Here is a 19531-nt window from a genome sequence, read left to right on the forward strand (position 1 = left end):
GCAAGAAGTGGAATGGAATGGAAGAAGAGGAATCAGAAGTGGGAGGGGAAGGGACCTATACAGTGCACAATTCCAGGGGACGGGGAAAGAATAAGAGTCAAATTCTGCCTGGCTATGGATATAATGACTAGCTACTTATCAGGCTTGCATATTTATATAGACTCACATGGATACCAAAGACAATCCTCAACTACTGACAAACGGAGGATATGGAGGGGGCAGGGAATATAGAGAGGAATGAAAGGAACAAAGGAATCAGCAGTGGGAGGGGAAGGAAGCGCAACATTAACTTTACAATTCGTGATCCAGTCGATGGACCAGTGGGGGGGGGGGGGAGGGGGGTTGTGAATAAAAGGCCAATCCTGCTTGGGTATGGACATTACTTCCCATTCTGTCAGGTATCCAGCTTGCATATTTATAGACTCATGCAGACCTTTCACATCAATGGTCTATCCTCCATTAAACTAACCAGAAAGGGATTCCTCTCCCAGAGAATTTCATAGGAATACTCACAATGCTGAGGTCAGTACAGAACAAGGGATAAATTTCTGATGGGTTGTACGTGTATAACAAAATTCATCTCACCACTAAAGGAGACAAACCCAACCATTGTTGGTCTAAGTGACTAGAGATGACTGTCATAAACAACTTTCCCAAACAGCTAAGAAAAATATCTCATTTCATTTAGGATATATCAAGGATTCAATGCTTTTGCACACAAGGCTGAAAACTAGATCAAGTCTCAATATCACATCAAAGAGCCACATGTGCTTCCCTTTTTTATATATTTTTTTTATCTGACTTTTTATTTATTACAATGTTAATTGTCTGTAATGGAGATGACTTTTGCAAATGCTGAATCCAAAATATCCAACCACTTAACATGAACTAACGATGGCATCGCTTTCAGTGTCAACAGTTTACATTCCACCTTAAAAATACAGAAAAGAGTAAGGGAAGTACAATATGTTAGATCCTAGCAGCTTTTATGACATCAGAGATTTACAACACGACGGCTCCCATAAAAGTCTTTTAAACTGAAATATCTCCCAATGGGGACCAACATTTCTCTTAGTGGTTGGAGGTTGTTTGGGGTTATCTGAGTTGTTCTTCAGATAAACCAAAGATGATGATTGGGTTACTGAGGTGCTGTGTTATAAATTTCAGTAAAGGATACAAAGAGAGGGGGAGGGGTAAACCATGGGTGTGGGGTTCGCAATACATGGAACCTTCAAAAGAAAACTAAAACAATGAAAAATAATTTTCAAAATTATAATTATTATTGTCTTTCAAAGACATATCAAGGAGCACCTGCAGCACAATGTGTTGCAACATTAATACCATACTAAAAAAAAAAATAAAAAAAAATGAAAAAGACAACATAAATATGAAGGTTAATACACAAATGAAGGTGTTTTTTAACACTAACAGATTAAATATTACTCTTTCTACAAACTTTCATCTGCATAGGTGATTTGACCCCAAGATTTTGAAATCGCATACAGAATACAAACAGTAAGAAATATACATACAACAACGGACAACTCATGACATCACAGGCAGACACAATGGCACTCAATCATGGTATAATATATTCCATCCTCCTCCCCCCTACTCCAACTTTTACACTTCATTTTGACCTGTTGACCTTACTAAAAAAAATAATTGATAACAAAGATATAGTGTGTAGCCCAGGACTTGTGTTTGTACCAACCCCCCCCCCCCCCCCGTCTCCATCCACTAACTTAAGGTCATCTGTATGGCTTCCAACCTTGAGCATGCTAAACTTCCAAAGACATTTCAAAAACATTACTCTATCAAAGGATCTCATCCTTTTTTATTAATTCCTAGAGAATGGAGAGCAGGGGGGGGGGGGGGAGGATGTAAAATGATTCACATAATACTCTATGTTAGTTATTTAAAATCCTTAGATCTACTGGTAATGACAGTTTTATAATTTTAGCTATCCTACATAACAAGGGTTTCATGTCTGCTGCCCTTATTACACACTAAAATGTTATTTTAAGAATGGCCTCCTGGGTAATCAACAGCTGTTTAGAAATAGTTGCACACAGAAAAGCTCTGTTCTTATGATTAATTGTTGAGATGAATGAGGTTCAGCAGCAAATATGTCCGGACACACTCAAAAGAAAAACAGAGTCTAAAACAAAATCATGTACTGTGCGTGTACAAAAGGAGTGGGACAAAAAACTATAAAAAAAGCTCTACTTTCATCAAAAAGTGGTAAATTTCATTCCAGAGCGAACCATCTGTTTAATGTCATTGCTTTGACATGGATGGTGATAAAGTGAGACATTGATTACACAAATGTATTCTACATTAGGACAAAAGCTATTGCTGTTACATTGTCCTGTAGAAATTATGTACGCCCCTCTCCCCCACCCCCCCCCCCCTATACAAGATGAAGTTAGCTTTTAAATAGTCTGAACAATCAATAATTCATCTAGTTGGACTAAGTTAGTCCAGGGAGTTGAGAGACACCCAACTCCCTTCTTAGGCATACTTTGATCTATTATGTAAGTGTGGTATGTCTAGCCTCAACTGTGACATTTGTTTTGAAAATATCAGACTATTTTGAGTATTTAACATCTGTTATATCACACAATAAACTAACAAACTTTAACTTATATTCAGGTTTATATATTTATTGATATTATGATAAAAGGCATAACCAGCACCTTTCAAAAGATTAAATGTGCAAAAGGACTCACACTACTACAAAAACATTCTCTCCAAAAAAGTAAAATGAATAGGGTCTATTTATTTGGTTAAACTAGAATTGTTGCCAGGGCATAGCAGTGATGACTAAAATGTCTTCACAGTAGTTAAACACCCGAGTGATGAAATATGTCTCCATAACTAACAATACACTCAATTATGACCTTCAAAGAAACACTACCCTCAAAGTGAACATTCTATTTTATTTTCAGAGAATGTTTATAAAACAAAATCATCAGGACACTATTTAATGAAGAAGAGGGTTCTACAAAGTTATTAATGGGTAACACACAATTTGCCAAATTAGTAAATACTTGTCGCATACATCACACATGGATGATCAGAAAACCCCCATAGAAAAAACAAGAAAAAAAGTGACAATTATAAGACATCAAACGGTTATCAAATGTTGCACTTTGTGTTGCCTTTGTAAATTAGATCAAAGTCGTGTAAAATTCACAAAATCAGCTACCCCCTCAATCTCACTCACATATGTAGGTAATAAATGTTTATTTAGTTTCATTTTTGCCTGGGGCAATTTTGGTACAGTATAAAAGCAGATTAAGTCTTCAGGTACAAAATATGCAGTTTCACAGCCCTACAATTATGATAAAAAATAACATAAAACATCAAAATATTCCAATATTGGAGTACAAAGTAAGTCACAGGTGGCTGAGGTTTTTTGATACTTCAATGCAGCCCTTGGTTACCTCAAGGTGTGAGTTGCATTTGGTAGGATAGGGAAAAAAACCCATATACGTAAGGAAGGTAACCATATAGTGAAACCTACAAAAATATCACAGAATCATATAAAAATATAAATATATAACAACCAGACTCTTTTGTTACTGTATTCAAAGTACAAGAGAAAAAAAAAATTACCAAAAAAAAAAGTGAAAATAATACTACTAAATAATAACAATAATAAATAATAAATAAATAAAATTAGTGAGTTTCACCAACAACACATTTTCAAGGTATCCAGATGACCTCTCCACATCCAAATTTGAAGAATTTTTCTGATTTTAATGTCTCTGTTTGTTAATGCTTAATACTTCAATTAACGTAGCTGTGTTGGCAAATGAAGTTAAATAACATAAAAACATATTTACTACAAAGTTGTAGAATAAATAGTTACCTGTCTCAGTTCAAAGAAATCTGCACATTAGTTTTAAGGACCGTATGATTACCATGATGGAAATCACATGATTCAGGGAACAAAACAAACCCAAGTACCTAGAAGATTTCCCTGAATGAGAAAATAAGTATATTACTTCATCAAGTCACACTACTCAGGGAACGAAACAAACCCAAGTACCAAGAAGATTTCCCTGAATGAGAAAATAAGTATTTAACTTCATCAAGTCACACTACTCAGGGAACAAAACAACCCAAAGAAACCAGAAGATTTCCCTAAGTGTGGAAATAAGTACTTAACTTCATCAAGTCACACTACTCAGAGAACAAAACGACCAAAAGTACCCAAAATACTTCTCTAAGTGTGGAAATAAGTACTTAACTTCATCAAGTCATACTACTCAGGGAACAAAACGACCAAAAGTACCCAAAATACTTCCCTAAGTGTGGAAATAAGTACTTAACTTCATCAAGTCACACTACTCAGGGAACGAAACGACCAAAAGTACCCAAAATACTTCCCTAAGTGTGGAAATAAGTACTTAACTTCATCAAGTCACACTACTCAGGGAACGAAACGACCAAAAGTACCCATAATACTTCCCTAAGTGTGGAAATAAGTACTTAACTTCATCAAGTCACACTACTCAGGGAACGAAACGACCAAAAGTACCCATAATACTTCCCTAAGTGTGGAAATAAGTACTTAACTTCATCAAGTCACACTACTCAGGGAACAAAATGACCCAAAGTACCCAGAAAATTTCCCTAAGTGTGGAAATAAGTACTTAACTTCATCAGGTCACACTACTCAGGGAACAAAACGACCAAAAGTACCCAAATACTTCCCTAAGTGTGGAAATAAGTACTTAACTTCATCAAGTCATACTACTCAGGGAACAAAACGACCCAAAGTACCCAGAAGATTTCCCTAAGTGAGAAAATAAGTACTTAACTTCATCAGGTCACACTACTCACGGAAAAAAGTATTTCCAGGTTCCAAGGAGATTTGCCTAGGTGCATTAAGTACTGAATTGAATCAAGACTTACAAGATCTTTGGCAAACTTAATTTTCTTTTGCCAAACAGATCTGGTATTGCTTGTGTCTGTAGTACTCCTCCATTGAGTGCCTGCCCTCTAGTAGTAATATCCATAGCAACTACAGCTCTAAGTACTTCTTAACGTATCCCAGTGACCTGTTAAACTAAGATACCATACAAGAAGGCCATGTTTATTGGGCGGTACTAGACGCTGCTACTAGGAAGCACCATAGCAGACAGACAATTTATGAAGCTGACTTAATAATTCATTTAATAGTGTGCATGTACTCGACTATTGAGAGCTTATGATAAAACAAAACAAACTACTTTAGCCAAGTCACTCCTCCAAAGGAACATTCCCATTAGGAAACCCTCAGAAGCCTTACATTGTTTTGAGATATTCAAGACTCTAAAAGAAGGCGTATCACTAGTTGAAAAAAATAATCAAGCCTACATTATAAGTCAAGGATACACAACGTGCATAGACAAAGGAAGTACAATTATTAATTTAAATGGTAATATAACAGATAATGTTTGAATATTAATGTAATTGTAATAATGTGGCATTCAAAAATCTTCTAATAAGAGGTAGCTAAGATTTCTTTAATTAGAAAATTAGGAGATATTATGATGGTAACTGCAAAGTAGTTTTGCTGTTTTTGGAGAATGGTGTCATTGACACGATTGCCATCTCAAGAAAGCAAAGCTATTCAATATTCAGGTTTGTGTTAAGAAGAAATGAAACAAACTTTATTTATGACTGCCAAACAGCAATATAAGACAAAAGGTAAAAAAGAGTCAGAATATGTTATTATTTCTTAAGTAGTTGATATGTGAAGTACGTATTGTGTGTCTTGCTGGTGGGACTAAGTAAAAAGCATATAAATAATACTAAAGACTGTAACAAAATACCTCCCTTACATTCAAAACTAAATAAAGCAAGATGGAACATGAACTATGTCAGATTAAAGAAATCTTATCCATTTTTGTTTACATAGCTTTCCTTCCGTATATGTTAACAGTAGAGGTAGTTTGTAATTTTCTGTGACCTAGATCTTATTTAAATTATATTTTGCTTTGGGCTACCTTACTTTGTTGTCCAAGTTCAGCACTTCAAACCACCCCCACCCCCTTCACCCCAAAAAGCCCTTCTCCCATTACCATGATTTAGATCAAGTCTGACAACAAAAACAACTTTTTTAGGTATTTATTTCATCAGACATTTGTTCCACTTCAAAAGCAGGATTTCTTCATCTGAGAGTTACCACTTCTAGCTTGTGATTCTTTACAGAAGTTAGAACTGGGCTTCAATAATGCCACTGTGATAACCACCACCCCACATACCACCCTGGGTAACCTTAACCTATCCAACCACTCCTCTCTCCATAACCCAATCAATGCATTTCACTGTAATAGTTCCCATAACCACTATCCAGCTACATCCCTCATGTGACAGATTTTTACACTCTCTTCTTATTTTGAAAGTAGTCTCAAACCAGTGTGATGTGGTTGTCACTGGGTTAAATTCCTAAAGCAGAAAATCATAATAAATGACCACCTGCTCATTGAATCTCATCATCTATGATGCTGCAGTTGTCACAGTGCCTTTGACTACAACAGCACCAAATGCACACCGAGTCATGTGAAGACTCTCCTACAGTCAGACACCCTTCTATTGGGGCAAGATGAGACAATTTGAGCATACTACTGAACTTATCGTTCACAGAGATTGTGATCTTCACCCCAACCTACTGAGCTCTGTGTCTTTGTAGAGTGTCCTATATACTCAGATGCCACTTAATTATAGGGCCAAATAAGACAATTGGAGCCTGACATTGAAACGGTTCACAAAAAATGTGATGTACACAGCCCCACATGGGCACCATGTCATTTTTAGTACTTTCCCATAGTGAGATGCCCGTGATCAGAACAGCATGGGTGACATCTTGAGCAGGACAATGGATGTCTCATTCACAGAGAATGTACATTCCACAGCACCAAATGGGCACCATACCATTTTGCATACATTCCACAATGCCTCATGATGAGATATACCTTGAGCATGGCAATGAAATCTCTCATTCACACAGCACCAAATAGGCACCATGCCATTTGAATACATTCCACATGTGAGCATGATGAGAATATCATGAGAAACACTGCGGTGGTGTGGTGTTTGAATCATCCATCAACAGAGAATGCCATTTCCAAAGCACCGAATGGACACCACCTTTTCATTAGTGAATACCTTCCTCAATTGAGAAGCCCTTCAGTTAGGTCATCACCAGAAACACCCTCAATATAGCACTGAATCAACCATTCACAGCCACTGTGATCATAAAAACACAAATGGGCACCTTGTCATGTGATTAAGTTCAGACTTAATCAGTGATTGGCAGCAACTGGATACCACAACACCAAAAGTGCTCCATATCAGTCGTGAACGTATTCCTCTAGTGAATCGACCCCATCGAGGGGAGAGCCATAGTCAATGACTCTGATAGCTCCAGAGTGTAGGGTTCATCCCACCAACAATGATTCATTCACCATCTCAGTGAGAAGTGACCGTGACTTGGGCACCTGGAGATAGATTAGGAGCAGAATGAGAAACATATTCTTCCCTAATGACACTGGTTGCCCCCGCCATGAGCAGCATCTGTTCGCTGGCGTTCATCTTCGGAGGGAGTGTCTGGCATTTGTTTCTGTCATTCGCACCGGCGATCTCCAACGTCAGCTTTATCGAGGCATCCACCTCCTGCAAGTTTGAAAGAGTCTGATGTTTTGCAAGTTGTCCCATCGACACGGCAAAGTTTTCGCCCTCCGTTGAGTTGAGAAATGTGGAAGAGTTAGCGTGGAGCAGGTCCATGAAACAGTTGTGGAGGTCTGACTCGATGGAGCTGTGACTGACTAGCGTCGTGACCGAATTGTTGAGATCGTTCTCTTTGCTATTCGTCTCTTCTTGAAATGAATCTGAGCCCTGGCTGCTGGACGTCCGGAGCATATTTTGCTCGTTGGTCTGAGCCAGCATGGTCTGTTGTGCGTATGCCTGATGCATCATCAATAGAGATCTGTCATTACAGAGAGCGCTCAGAAAAGGAGCGTTCATCTCTTTGGCTGCTATCTCAGCTTGAATTGTCTGAGGGTCGATGATGTTCATATGGGGCTGTTGCGTAGTGGACTCTTCTGTCGTGATGGGAGGTGTGAGGGTATCCCTTAGGGTCGTTTCAGCGTCAGCCTCGTCATCAGCCTGTTGACAAGCACAGAGGAAAGAATGCTTCATTCATGAGTGAAAAATTCCTGGTAAGGGATAAATTTAGTCAAATTCTGATCTTATGTTTTACAAAAATGAAGACCATAATTCAATACAACTAAGAAATCAATTACACCAAGTCATCTGGCTAGCCAGTGAACAGTTTTAACAACTCATGTTAAACTTGACGAAAACTTCACCGACATATTCAAACTGGAAAATATTTGACATTTGTGAAAATAATGACTGGCGACAATTTACCTCTTCTTCTTCCTCCTCAGATTCCCAGTCGATGTCACTTTCACCATCCTCTTCTTTTGTCACTCCTTTCTCCTGAGGTTCTTCACTGACTGGAATCTCTCCTACTGGGGCTTGCTGTCCCAGACCCCTGCTAGAACTTTTCCTACTGAAAGTAGCCACTGGAGAATCAGTGTGGTGAGAGGAGTCCGTAGACATGGCAGAATGACGTTTCATCCTCCGAGAACCACCTGAGCATGTAAAAAATTGTGACTTTTTATGTCAGATCATTGCAAAGACGAAAAGTTTCTATTCTACAATTGGGCCTTTTTCAGAAGAGTTAGCGATTTTTATAAATGAGAGGTGGGGGAGGGAGGATTGAGGGGGAGGGAAAGTGGGGAGGGAAAGAGGGGGAGGAAAAGAGAGGTGTATGATAGGTAAAGAAGGAGATAGGAGGGGTGTACCATAGGTTAAGAACAATGGAATATTCTGATCAGGGTGCAAATAGCATGTTCATTTCTTTTGAAAACCATACTAAAGGTTGGTGAATTAAGTTTGTCATTTTCCTGTAACATTTAAAGAGAAGGAAACTCCACTTAAACAGTTTAAGTTAATTCTGTGTTATCACTGCACTGTAAACTAAATTCTTAGCATGATACTGGAAGAAGGAATAAAGCTTGGTGCATCGTGACACCAGTTCGGCAATATCGTCAAATAAAGAACTTTCTGACAGGAATATCTGACGATGGGAAATAGGGATAAATGTCCCTCTTGTTAAGGTAGTTCAGGAGAGTTCTTAATACGAGGGGGGGGGGGGGTCATAAGAAAGACTTACTGGACTTCAAAGGGTCTCTCCTGATAGAGCCTCCGGCTACAGCTGCTGCCGTAGCTGCAGGTCTGTAATCGAGGCCAGGCTTCTCGCTTGAAATGGCTACCATCTCGTCTGTAGTGCGGGAATCTCTCTCTGCAAAATTTGAAAGACAAAGAGAAATCCATCTTATATCCAGTTAATATGTAGCTGATTCTAATCTCAGCAGATTCAGTCACCAAATACAACAGTCAAAAGTTCTTTTTCTACAGCAAAATCAAACAATTCATCTTATCAGAATAGTGCCACTTCAGATCCTGAACAGTTAATGAAAAAAATTGACGGCTTCAGCCTCAATGCTTACATGTAGAGAAAGCTATGTGTTGAAGAGAGCAGTAGATCTACTGCACTGCTGTAGACAAGCTTTCAAAAGGTTCTTCTATTACATCTATTGTGACATCTATACTCAAATATGTCAGTTCCAGTGTACTTGGTGGCAAATATTACAGTGTATTTACACATACATTTATACATTTTTTATACATTTCTTTATATTTTATGAAATTTTTTATAATTTGTTTTATCAATTTGGATACATTTATACATAGAAATATTCCGGTACATTCCATTGTATTTGGTAACATTAGTTAGACTGCAAGCACAATCAGGTGTTTTTCAAAGGTCTACAGTATTGTCCCCAAATATGCTAGAAGGTTCAATAATGGTCACCCATGCTCAAATTCCAACAAAAATTTACACAGCCACTCTAAAAAGTAGGTACCGACACTGAGGTATTTTAATTGTCTATTTGAACAATCCTCAATAACAGGGGAAATACTTCATTCAACGGGAAGCTTCAGGACAGCAAGTGTAGGCATGCAAAATGTGGACATCAATATTGATGACCAAAAAAGTATCATCTTTTATAAATTCTTTCCTTAAAATCTCACCTTCACAGTTGAGTCTATTGTCGTTCCGTCCATCTTCGGAGATGACCCCCGACATTCCCAAGGAGCTGACGTTGCTCACAACAGATCTCCTCTGAACTCCCACGTTATTCGATGACATTTCGCTAAACGAGGTGGTCGTCATGGAGCTATCCATGTCTGACCAAGAGACATCGCCACTTATGTAAGATTCCCTGTATTTCTTTTCTGCGATGAAATGGAGAAAAATTGAAACAATCAATTGTTTATCTTAGAATAAGAAACCTGGCATGCATGACTAAATGACAAATACTTACAGTCTCTGGCATTAATGAAGGGAAAAAAAGACACCCACACATTTTCTAAGAGGCTAACAACAGAAATACGATAGGAATTCATGAGGTATGCGCAGTCAAGAAAGGACAATGAAGAGAGATGAATGGATCATAAACAAATGAATTGGAGGTGAAAAAGCCATCTTTTGTTACCTTTGTGTACAAGATATACAAAGAAGTTAACAAAAATGCTTCAGAAAGGACTATATTAACCTGATCGAAAAATAAAAAGAGCGCAGATCTGTGTTTTATTTCTGATTCCAAATAATACCCTAAAAATCAGAGTCCACTTGTCAGAGGTCATTTCAGAGTAATTACAAAAGTTTTAATGTATTTAAAAAACCCACATGGCATTTACCCGATGCTGGTTGCTTTGAAAGAGAAAAGAAAAAAATATATGTAAACATTAGAATTTTGTTTTTCCTTCATATTTCTGCCCTTCTTACCTGCTGTGCTTTCTCGTTTCTTGGCTGAATCAACTGCTATTTGTGTTTGCATTTGAAAAGAATGTGACAGTTTACAGAGCCTCAGAAGATGTTTAGATCTGTAGGGCATAACAAAGAAAAGAATTCTTGGTCACTAAAACACATTCACAGCATTCTTGACAGAATGAAAAAGATATCAGAGGGTGAAAATTATTCGGAGCTCATTAGCATACATTAGCATACAAACATCCAGAACAGTCATCAGCTTAAATTAATAATGAAAGTATCGAAAAGAAATATTTGGAATGGTGCAACTTACTTTGCTTCACTTATTGTGTAGTAAGTTATTTTTCTTCCATGACCGACTCCATCAACATGAAGTTCAAATTTCTTTTTCTGATACAAGATGGGAAAAAAAAAAATTGATTACATAATATCACATTATTTTGAACATCAAAGTTATTTGTTACAGTTTAATTCTACAAAACATTTGGATTCTAGGCAAGTCCTGCTACTGTGATATCGAAAAAACAGAGTGTGTTTTATATCTGTAGGTATGCTTAAATCTGCTTTGACATACCATCAGTAAAGAAATGATGTCAGTTTTACACACAATGTTATGCTGCCTTGCAATTGTTTGGAGCACAAAAACAGTACAGTGCCATTCCTCCAAAGGTTGCAAAGAATATCATGAGTGGTAGCATTTTCCTTTAGCAAATTGTGATACTGTAATAGGCCCAGGTATAACGTAACCTTCATCACATGACTTCAGTACAAATATAAGAGATTTGGCCTGACAATGGAGCTATCTTGGTATATGCTTCATATTCTCCCCCCCCCCCCACACACAAACTTTGTTCTCCATACATTAGTCTGATTCTGTATAATCTATTTGATTTTTAGTGGAATATACCAGAATCAGCTTATTTGTTTGTTTATTAACTGTATCATTTCAAGATATTTTATTGGAAGTCATTTCTACAAATTGCACAATAATCTTTAGCAAACAAACAACAAGTGTACCTTTTTTTCAAACTTTGAAAATCGTAAGCAACTTCCCTTTTTGCTATATCAACTAAAAATTCTTCGAAACATGTTAAAAGCACACCTTCCTGCTTTCAACGAAAAGCCATTTACCTACCTGGAAAAGAAGACGTTTTATATTTCCCCAAGCGTATTCACATAATAAATATTTGCCTTCACCGGAATCCTGAAAGAAACAAAAGCATTCACGCATGATTTGAAAACAGGCTGGAAGCCCCAAAACTTTTGAACAGAATATTAAGAAATTAACCAGAATAGAATCAAACTTCATAGAAAAGTTATGCGTTTACATGTAAACACTTCAACAAAATTTTTTAACAATTTACAAGGTATCAAAATTGTTACTGAAATTGTTTAAAGTGGTGAAGCAACAGGCTGAATAAAGGGGGGGGGGGAATTGGCCAAGTTTAAATTGGCATATTATAGATAATGTAAAAAAAACAAATTTTCTTAGATTTGTGACAAGTTGCTAATTGCAATTCAGTATTATATTCTTTAATATGCAGTGATTCATTTAGACAAATGCAAATGAAAATAAGGGGCAAAGAACAGGTCTTGCTCAAGTTGTATGGCTCCAAAGTTTAGAAAGTTGAAATTGCTCCAAAGTAATTTTCAGTGTAAATTATAACCTTCAATATAAATCCTTCTAAGGTGGGGTCAACTCAAGATGAAAAGAGATCAGTTTGGAATATTCTGGGCCAGAGTTATGGCAGGCCAGAGGGAGGGGGGGGGGGAGGGGTTATATGGAATCTATTTAGAATCAAATAATTTCCTACCATAAAAAAATAGAAAATTCCTGGTATTCTTAGTGCAACATGGTGAAATTGAGGGTGGGGAAGGGGGTCAAATATGTCTAAACAAACCTGCCCACCGTAACACAGACACTGTTCTCAGGCAAAGTATGATAGTAATCCTTTTTAGTTCAACCAAACTGTACAAGAGATCATGTAACTTGCTCTTGTTAGGTTTTTCAAGTCTTAGATCTCTGCCACTCCCCTCACACTAAGACTCAACTCTTTCTCTTGTCCCCCTATATAACTTTCTAACTAACTGCTGTGTTCCCTCCATTTATTATACTCTATTACAACATCCACCCTCTCCCTCAGACTGAAAGAAAAGAAAAAAACTTCCCCAAACCCATCTTTCTTTCGGAATATCTGCCTTTAAATATCTGATTAGAATTCCAGCTAGTCATAAACCTATCAGATCTATCAGTCAAGAATGGTCAGGTGGTTTCATAAACCTGACAGGGGTTGCCAATAATCTGTCATAAATTGGCAGCCTGTTGGTCCAAAACAGACCATAACATTTTTGAAATGAGATTTATTTCCACTGCAGAGGGCAGGGCAAGAAACACCAAGTTATCATTCAAAGTATAACTACGTAGAGAAGGAATTAACAGTTAAATCATACTTTTCCTTGCTTTTTTGTGTTGGCAGGTTGCAGGGTATGGGGAGGGGTGGCATATGAATAAATGACTAAAGCAGCCTTACCTTATAAAGCTGAATACCTCTTGTGCTAATGCCGAGCCAGATGGAAGGAGATTCTTCCGTTTTAGTCTGCCAAGGAGGTAGAGAAGAAAACCATGTCTTTAATTTTCTCTTAAATATGAAACATGACTTAAAATTGAGTGAAAAGTAACATTCAACTTCAAGAATGATACTAAATAGGCATCCACATCATTGAATGCACCAAAGAAGACACGACCAGAAAAACAAAATCATCTCAAACTTTAAACATTTTTTTTAACTGTCTTGAACATAGGTGACCATGTAGGATTTTCCTTGCATCAAGTACTTGAAAGACTAGAATGCCTGAAACTTATCATCCTCAAAATTATGTATATATTCTCCTTGCTCTGGGCAAGAAAGCATCTATAGTTGGTTCATGGTAACAAAGAGGGCAAGCTCTTCAGATTCAAAATGAAACTATTTTACACAATCTGTTCTGACAATTAGATGTTCCATGAAAAGATAACCCCCTACCCCCCCACCCCCACCCCAAGGAAAATGGTGTTGACAACAAACAATGCTTTGTTTTACTTACCTTTTTAAGCCTATAGAAATGCATAGTATGTTCAATAGTAGTAGATGCTTCCCTTATGAAGGCCTTTTGGGCCAAAATTCTACTGGTGCCCCGCTGATCCTGGTGCATGGCAGGCACATGTCTTAAAATGTAATTCTCTCCCCTCCTTTTGATGACCTGAAAGGCAGACCATACCACCAACAATAAAACATGAATATATGACAAGGTATACCAATTCTCGATGAAGCTGTGTATGAAATCAAATACAGTGAGTATTATGTACCATTTTGCAACTACTGCATGTTAACAGTAAAATTCACGTTTCTCACAATTTTTATGAGCATAACGTTCTCATAGAGAATATAAGGGGACAAGAAACAGAGCATGTCATTACAAAAATTCCTTTTGGGGGCATTGATCACAAAACATTCATATTCCAGAAGATTTTAAACTGAACTGTCCCAAAAACCTTACCAAAGTAGAAAGCAAAAATCATGCAAATAGATGCCGTTAGGTAATTGTAGGACTTAAAAATAGTGGATTTGGGAGGAAGAGGAAATGCGACCAGTTGGGCCAATGGAGGCACAGAGAGGAGAGGAGGGGTTGGGTTGAGGGTGCATAACTATAAAATGTTACCAATCTTTGGGTTGATGAGAAAAGTGCATATATGTTAAGTTGAGATTGGAAAGAGAAACATGAAAGAAAAGTCTGCATCAACATTCAGAATGCCTTGCAATCAAAGGAATATTTTCCACCTTGCTACATGCTGTATTGCTTGACTTATTCAAAATATTCTTGCTCTATTGAATTATCGATAAACTGTTCTCTACACGTTTTATACGGATAGAATTATTACCCAATGTGGAAAATATTTGGCTGGTTCAAAGTATCGACCCTTGTTGTTGTCCTCTGAGTAGTTACCGAGGTCTGCCTGGAGGGAGTAGGACGCCAGCACAAAGCAAGCTTCCTCTCTACATAATACCGGAGCGGCTATCACGTTGAGCTGCAGTTGAAGGTAGTAATGATGCCTGGCAGCATCATCCCTACAAGGCAAGGAAGTAAATTAGAGACAGAAATAGATTGAAACGTAAGAACAAATATTTCTTCTTAAAGTATCACAAGTTAACGCCATAATGGCTGTTCTAGGTTTCTCTCTCTCATTAGTTCTTTAGTTGCATTATATACTGTACCTGTGCAGTATCTCGAATTTGAGAAGATGATTCTCAACTTAAACAGCTTGATGCTGGAAATTCAGTACAACAAACTGATAACTATTGGTAAAAGTCAGTTACACAGGTATCAAAACCTATAGACCCCTTTGACTATGATCATTTTGGAGAGGTACGGGGGATTGCCGGGGGGGGGGCTTCTTAAAGTCATTGAGCACTTTAACCACATGGGGGAAGTTTGAAGGGATTGACCAAAAAGATATCAAGAAAGATCAAGTTTGAAATCCACCAAAGGACAAGAGGGTTGTAAAATCATAATCACTGACTTTTGGCAGGTCAAAGAAGTTTGATATTTGATAGGGAGAGTGATACAAAAAAAATCAAGGCCACCTATTATTTTGGTGCAGGTTAAAGGTCGTTTGCAGGAGTCAAGCGTCAACAACTTAAAAATTGATCACTAAGATACCTTAATGAGAAGGGTTGCTTGTATATATGATAGTGCAGTGGTTAAATGATGGACTACAAGTAGTAATGTTGGTCAAACTTTTGATGGATAATTAAACAGGAGGATAGCTTAAAGGGTGTGAAGACTCATGCAAAAAGAAACGTCTAATGCCGGTAATCTGACCTAGTTTCGAATGAGGTGTAACAGAAGTGTTATACACCACCATCGATCCCAGAAAATACACACACAGCTTGCTACCGTCGGTAATTAGACACTATAGTGTACAATCAGTACATACAGCTGTGGTCAATACCCACAGCACAGTATACAAACGATACAGCGATGGACATCTCAGGTCCAGCTAAAGATAACAAGGTACCACGTTTTATTACTGTCACTTGCAAGCAACAGAAAGTTAAATTTTTCAGATGGCCGCACGCGGTTTGGGGTGATTCTTCAATGCCTTTAATACTTCTACACTTACTTGATAAGAGAAACATGCTCAACATAGAGTTGAACCCTGAATAGGACAGAATATGCAGAGCTGCTCTTGTCATCAGACGACTGAAAAGAGATGTATAGGTGGAAAAGAAAAGATAAATCAAATGATGATTTTAGTAAAAACCATCAGGCTTCAAAGACTGGGGAATATGACAATGCCCCCTTCCTCCCCCTCCCACCTTCCCTGTACAAATCTGATGATTTGATGAAGTGTACATTCATAATACAGCAGTTCTGAGAAATGAAATCAAAATGGCATTTAAGATTTATGATGTCTGTATCCAAAAGCAACAAAACACATCATATCTACCTTACACTTATCACATTGCATCAAGTTGCATGTCAGTCATTAAAGCAGCATGTGTCACGCCATAACATGTGTACACACCAACATACACACACACAATATGACAAGCACACAAAATCCATGTACTATTGTTTGCACATCAACCATTTTAGTATATTTGAAGAGTAATTAAGAATAAAAAACCCAGTTATCTTCGGTAAAGGGTTTTGCAAGATTGCACAAAGAATTTTCCTCCATTTTGCGAAAAAATTCTGATGATCAGATGGTAAATATACTTAATGGTCATTAACCATGTACAGTAAAATGTCTTCATGAAAATGTTCAAAATTGACATGCCATTTGAAAACTGAAAATTTTAAACCCTGACATTCATTATTCATTATTACTCAAAAGTTAATACTCCTTCATTCCTTTCTCCCTGTAAATCCCCCCCCCCCCCTTTTTCATCAAATAGTGCAACAAACACTTCCACTCTATCATTGCATCCTTTTCCAATGCACCTTGAAGAAGGCCCCTCTACAGGAATGTTGATCTGTGGGAAGCTATTAAACCCTACAAAATGCTGCTTGAATCTCTCTCTCTCTCCCTCTCTCTGATGAATGTCCAAACCACTCACTGCTTGATTTCATAAATGTACTTCCTGATAGGCACATTCCATTCAATCAAAACCTTCCTCAGTGGTCTCCTTGTTGTAGTCAACTTTGTGACCCAGTCTATCAGCTAGCTATTCCCTAATGGGGATTAGATTTACCAGACACAGTACTACTGTAGGGTTGTTGTTATCAGATCCAAACTTAGATATATATGCAGTGTATATATTTTGTAGGAGCTTTACAGAGACAAACGGTAACCACTGTGTCCTGTTTCAGACTAGTAAAGAATTCAAAGGAACATAAGACTCAAAAAATCCTTCTTCTAGTAAGACAGAAAAAAAAAAAAAAGAGAGCAATGAAGAAAGAAAAAAAGAATCATCCTTATTTTGGCTGATGAGAATTCCAACTTACTATTGCAAATATTTATGGAACCTCATTACTTAAGTTGACAGTTCTTTTGTTTAGATTCTGGAGATATTTTATGATTTTTTCTCCCCCCTCCATCTAAAGTTCAGTGGAATGACAGTTAGAAACCGATAGATCAAAATTTCTGCTAAATGAATTAAAATAACATGGTATCTTTGGATTGAAAGAAGATGCCTCCCATCACACAATTAAAATAGTTTGACCTAACAAGAGACCTTTGCCTAAGCTTGTCAATCTGTGAGCCTTAGGGTGATAAACAGCAATCTTTGATATTCAAACCATACAAAAGACTATTTTGTTGCTACTATAAAAATTCACCTGCAGGGAAAAAATATTTTCAACCGCAGATAAATGTCTCATATAAATCTTGTCCATCAACAAGTTATATTTAACTTGTAAATCTTTCAAATATAGTTGCTACTGCTTACTTTATTAACCAGGAGGCTTGCTCTAGGGGGCCAAAAGAACCAGCCCCCCCCCCCTCCACTCAATAAAAGCAAAAAGACCAAAAAACTTCTCTTTTCTAAACTTAAATAAAAGTTAAATAAAATGTCATACAAAGCAAAAGAAAAGTATGCAATTGTAAACAACACTGGTCTAGGACTGTTTGTAGAAAGTTTGACCTTCCCTAGAATTCCTTTGGGTTATTAAACTATAAATATTTTATAGGAATTTAAGCATTCAGATAAATCTGGATTATTAATGCTGGTATCACATGAAAGTCTCACTCCATTTCTAGCAGATTTTCCAACTTTGTACAAGGAAGTTCCATCATTTCTAGCAGATTTTCCAACTTTGTACAAGGACAAAGTTCAAATGTATCTAGCAGAGAGATTAAGGAAGGTGAAGGACAAATATTTGAGATATGGGGTACTTCTGATGCAAACATTGTCTGGTTGTAAACTTCAAGTGTTCCTTGTGAAAAGTTTAGAGCAAACAAAATGAAATTAAAGGCACTCTTCTGCACTTGGCTTCTACTTGAAAGCAGGTTTTTGAGTTTAAATTGGATGTAGTGTTTGATTCTGTTTTTTCATATCAAAGAGCTTACTAGCTTTACAACTGTAGCCAAGCTTCACTTGAAAGAGTGACGTAAAAGTAAAATAGTTTTTTTTTTTATGTCTATGCAGTTCTTAACTGTGCTTTGATATATCACAAATGAAAACTGTTCGGACAGCAAAATGTCCAGGTCTCAATCAAGATCTATAATTACTTACTAATGAAACCCTTCACTTGGTGGAAAGATCTACACCAGTGTCTTAAAATCCCGACTGTAATCTTATTTTGAGTAATAGGTTTGGAAAAACTGCCGACCAAACTAAAGAGGCTGCTTTAATGCAGCTTCTTGCATTCTCATTTAATTATAAAGTCTGCATATTAATAGTCTGTGTTTTTGCCTTGTGATTAATCAAACAGAAATGACCTCTAGTAATTTTCAATGAACTAAGTGCTTTCACCAGTTTGTTTTTCGTTTCCAATGTACAGTTCTCTCGTTACCTCCTGCAATTTCAAGCGAACTGGAAATTGTCTAAAATTGTCTTTACAGTCTTTAGATTGGGACTTGGACTAGTCTTAACTTCATCTATATTATTCTTTGGGGAATCAAATTAAAAACAACTTACGAACAAAGAGAAAAAGACACAGGATACAAGCCACTTTTTGCCAATAAAACCAATGATGTCCTAAAAAATTGCATCAACTAAATGAACCCTAGCAACAACTCCACCCCCCCCCCTCCCCCATCTAGTGTAGTAGAAAGTCTGGACCTATTGCAACTGATTTTCTAATTTTAACTTTTCTAGGTAATCTGCCATCCTCCACCCTCCCTGCCCAGAACTCTCGCAAAGTTCTAGCCACTTCACAAAGTGTTAGGAAATGATTAGTGATGATGAAGATAACACTGGCAACAATTCAATTAAGCATCACGATATAAGACGATGAAATAATACCCTAAGCCTTTCAAAATTTCCTCTTAAGATCTTTGATAAGCATAGACATATCCCTGCTTGTATATTAATAATTATCAATAGAGCCAATGAGATATGGTAATACTCAATCATATCCTCAAAATTGACAGCAAACCAAAAGACATTTTTTTGTTACAAAGGACCAACTTGAAATAAAACA

The 19531-nt window shown here is 37.2% G+C and overlaps 1 protein-coding gene across 1 annotated transcript in view; it reads right to left on the reverse strand.

Annotated features, from left to right (window-relative positions):
• Positions 1 to 2431: 2431 nt before the first annotated feature.
• The window catches only part of LOC139971516 (uncharacterized), a 38708-nt gene continuing 21608 nt past the window's right edge, over positions 2432 to 19531 (reverse strand). Inside the window, exons 5-15 of the mRNA XM_071978072.1 lie at positions 16065 to 16144; positions 14823 to 15009; positions 13988 to 14143; positions 13435 to 13500; positions 12039 to 12107; positions 11217 to 11293; positions 10919 to 11016; positions 10162 to 10365; positions 9239 to 9367; positions 8428 to 8654; positions 2432 to 8163 (exon numbers count right to left, since the gene is read on the reverse strand). Of these exons, the coding sequence (XP_071834173.1) occupies positions 7468 to 8163; positions 8428 to 8654; positions 9239 to 9367; positions 10162 to 10365; positions 10919 to 11016; positions 11217 to 11293; positions 12039 to 12107; positions 13435 to 13500; positions 13988 to 14143; positions 14823 to 15009; positions 16065 to 16144 (1989 nt within the window). The 3' untranslated portion in view covers positions 2432 to 7467. The remainder of the gene's footprint in view (positions 8164 to 8427; positions 8655 to 9238; positions 9368 to 10161; positions 10366 to 10918; positions 11017 to 11216; positions 11294 to 12038; positions 12108 to 13434; positions 13501 to 13987; positions 14144 to 14822; positions 15010 to 16064; positions 16145 to 19531) is intronic.

Source organism: Apostichopus japonicus, chromosome 8 (assembly GCF_037975245.1).
Source record: "Apostichopus japonicus isolate 1M-3 chromosome 8, ASM3797524v1, whole genome shotgun sequence".
Lineage (NCBI taxonomy): Eukaryota > Metazoa > Echinodermata > Holothuroidea > Aspidochirotida > Stichopodidae > Apostichopus > Apostichopus japonicus.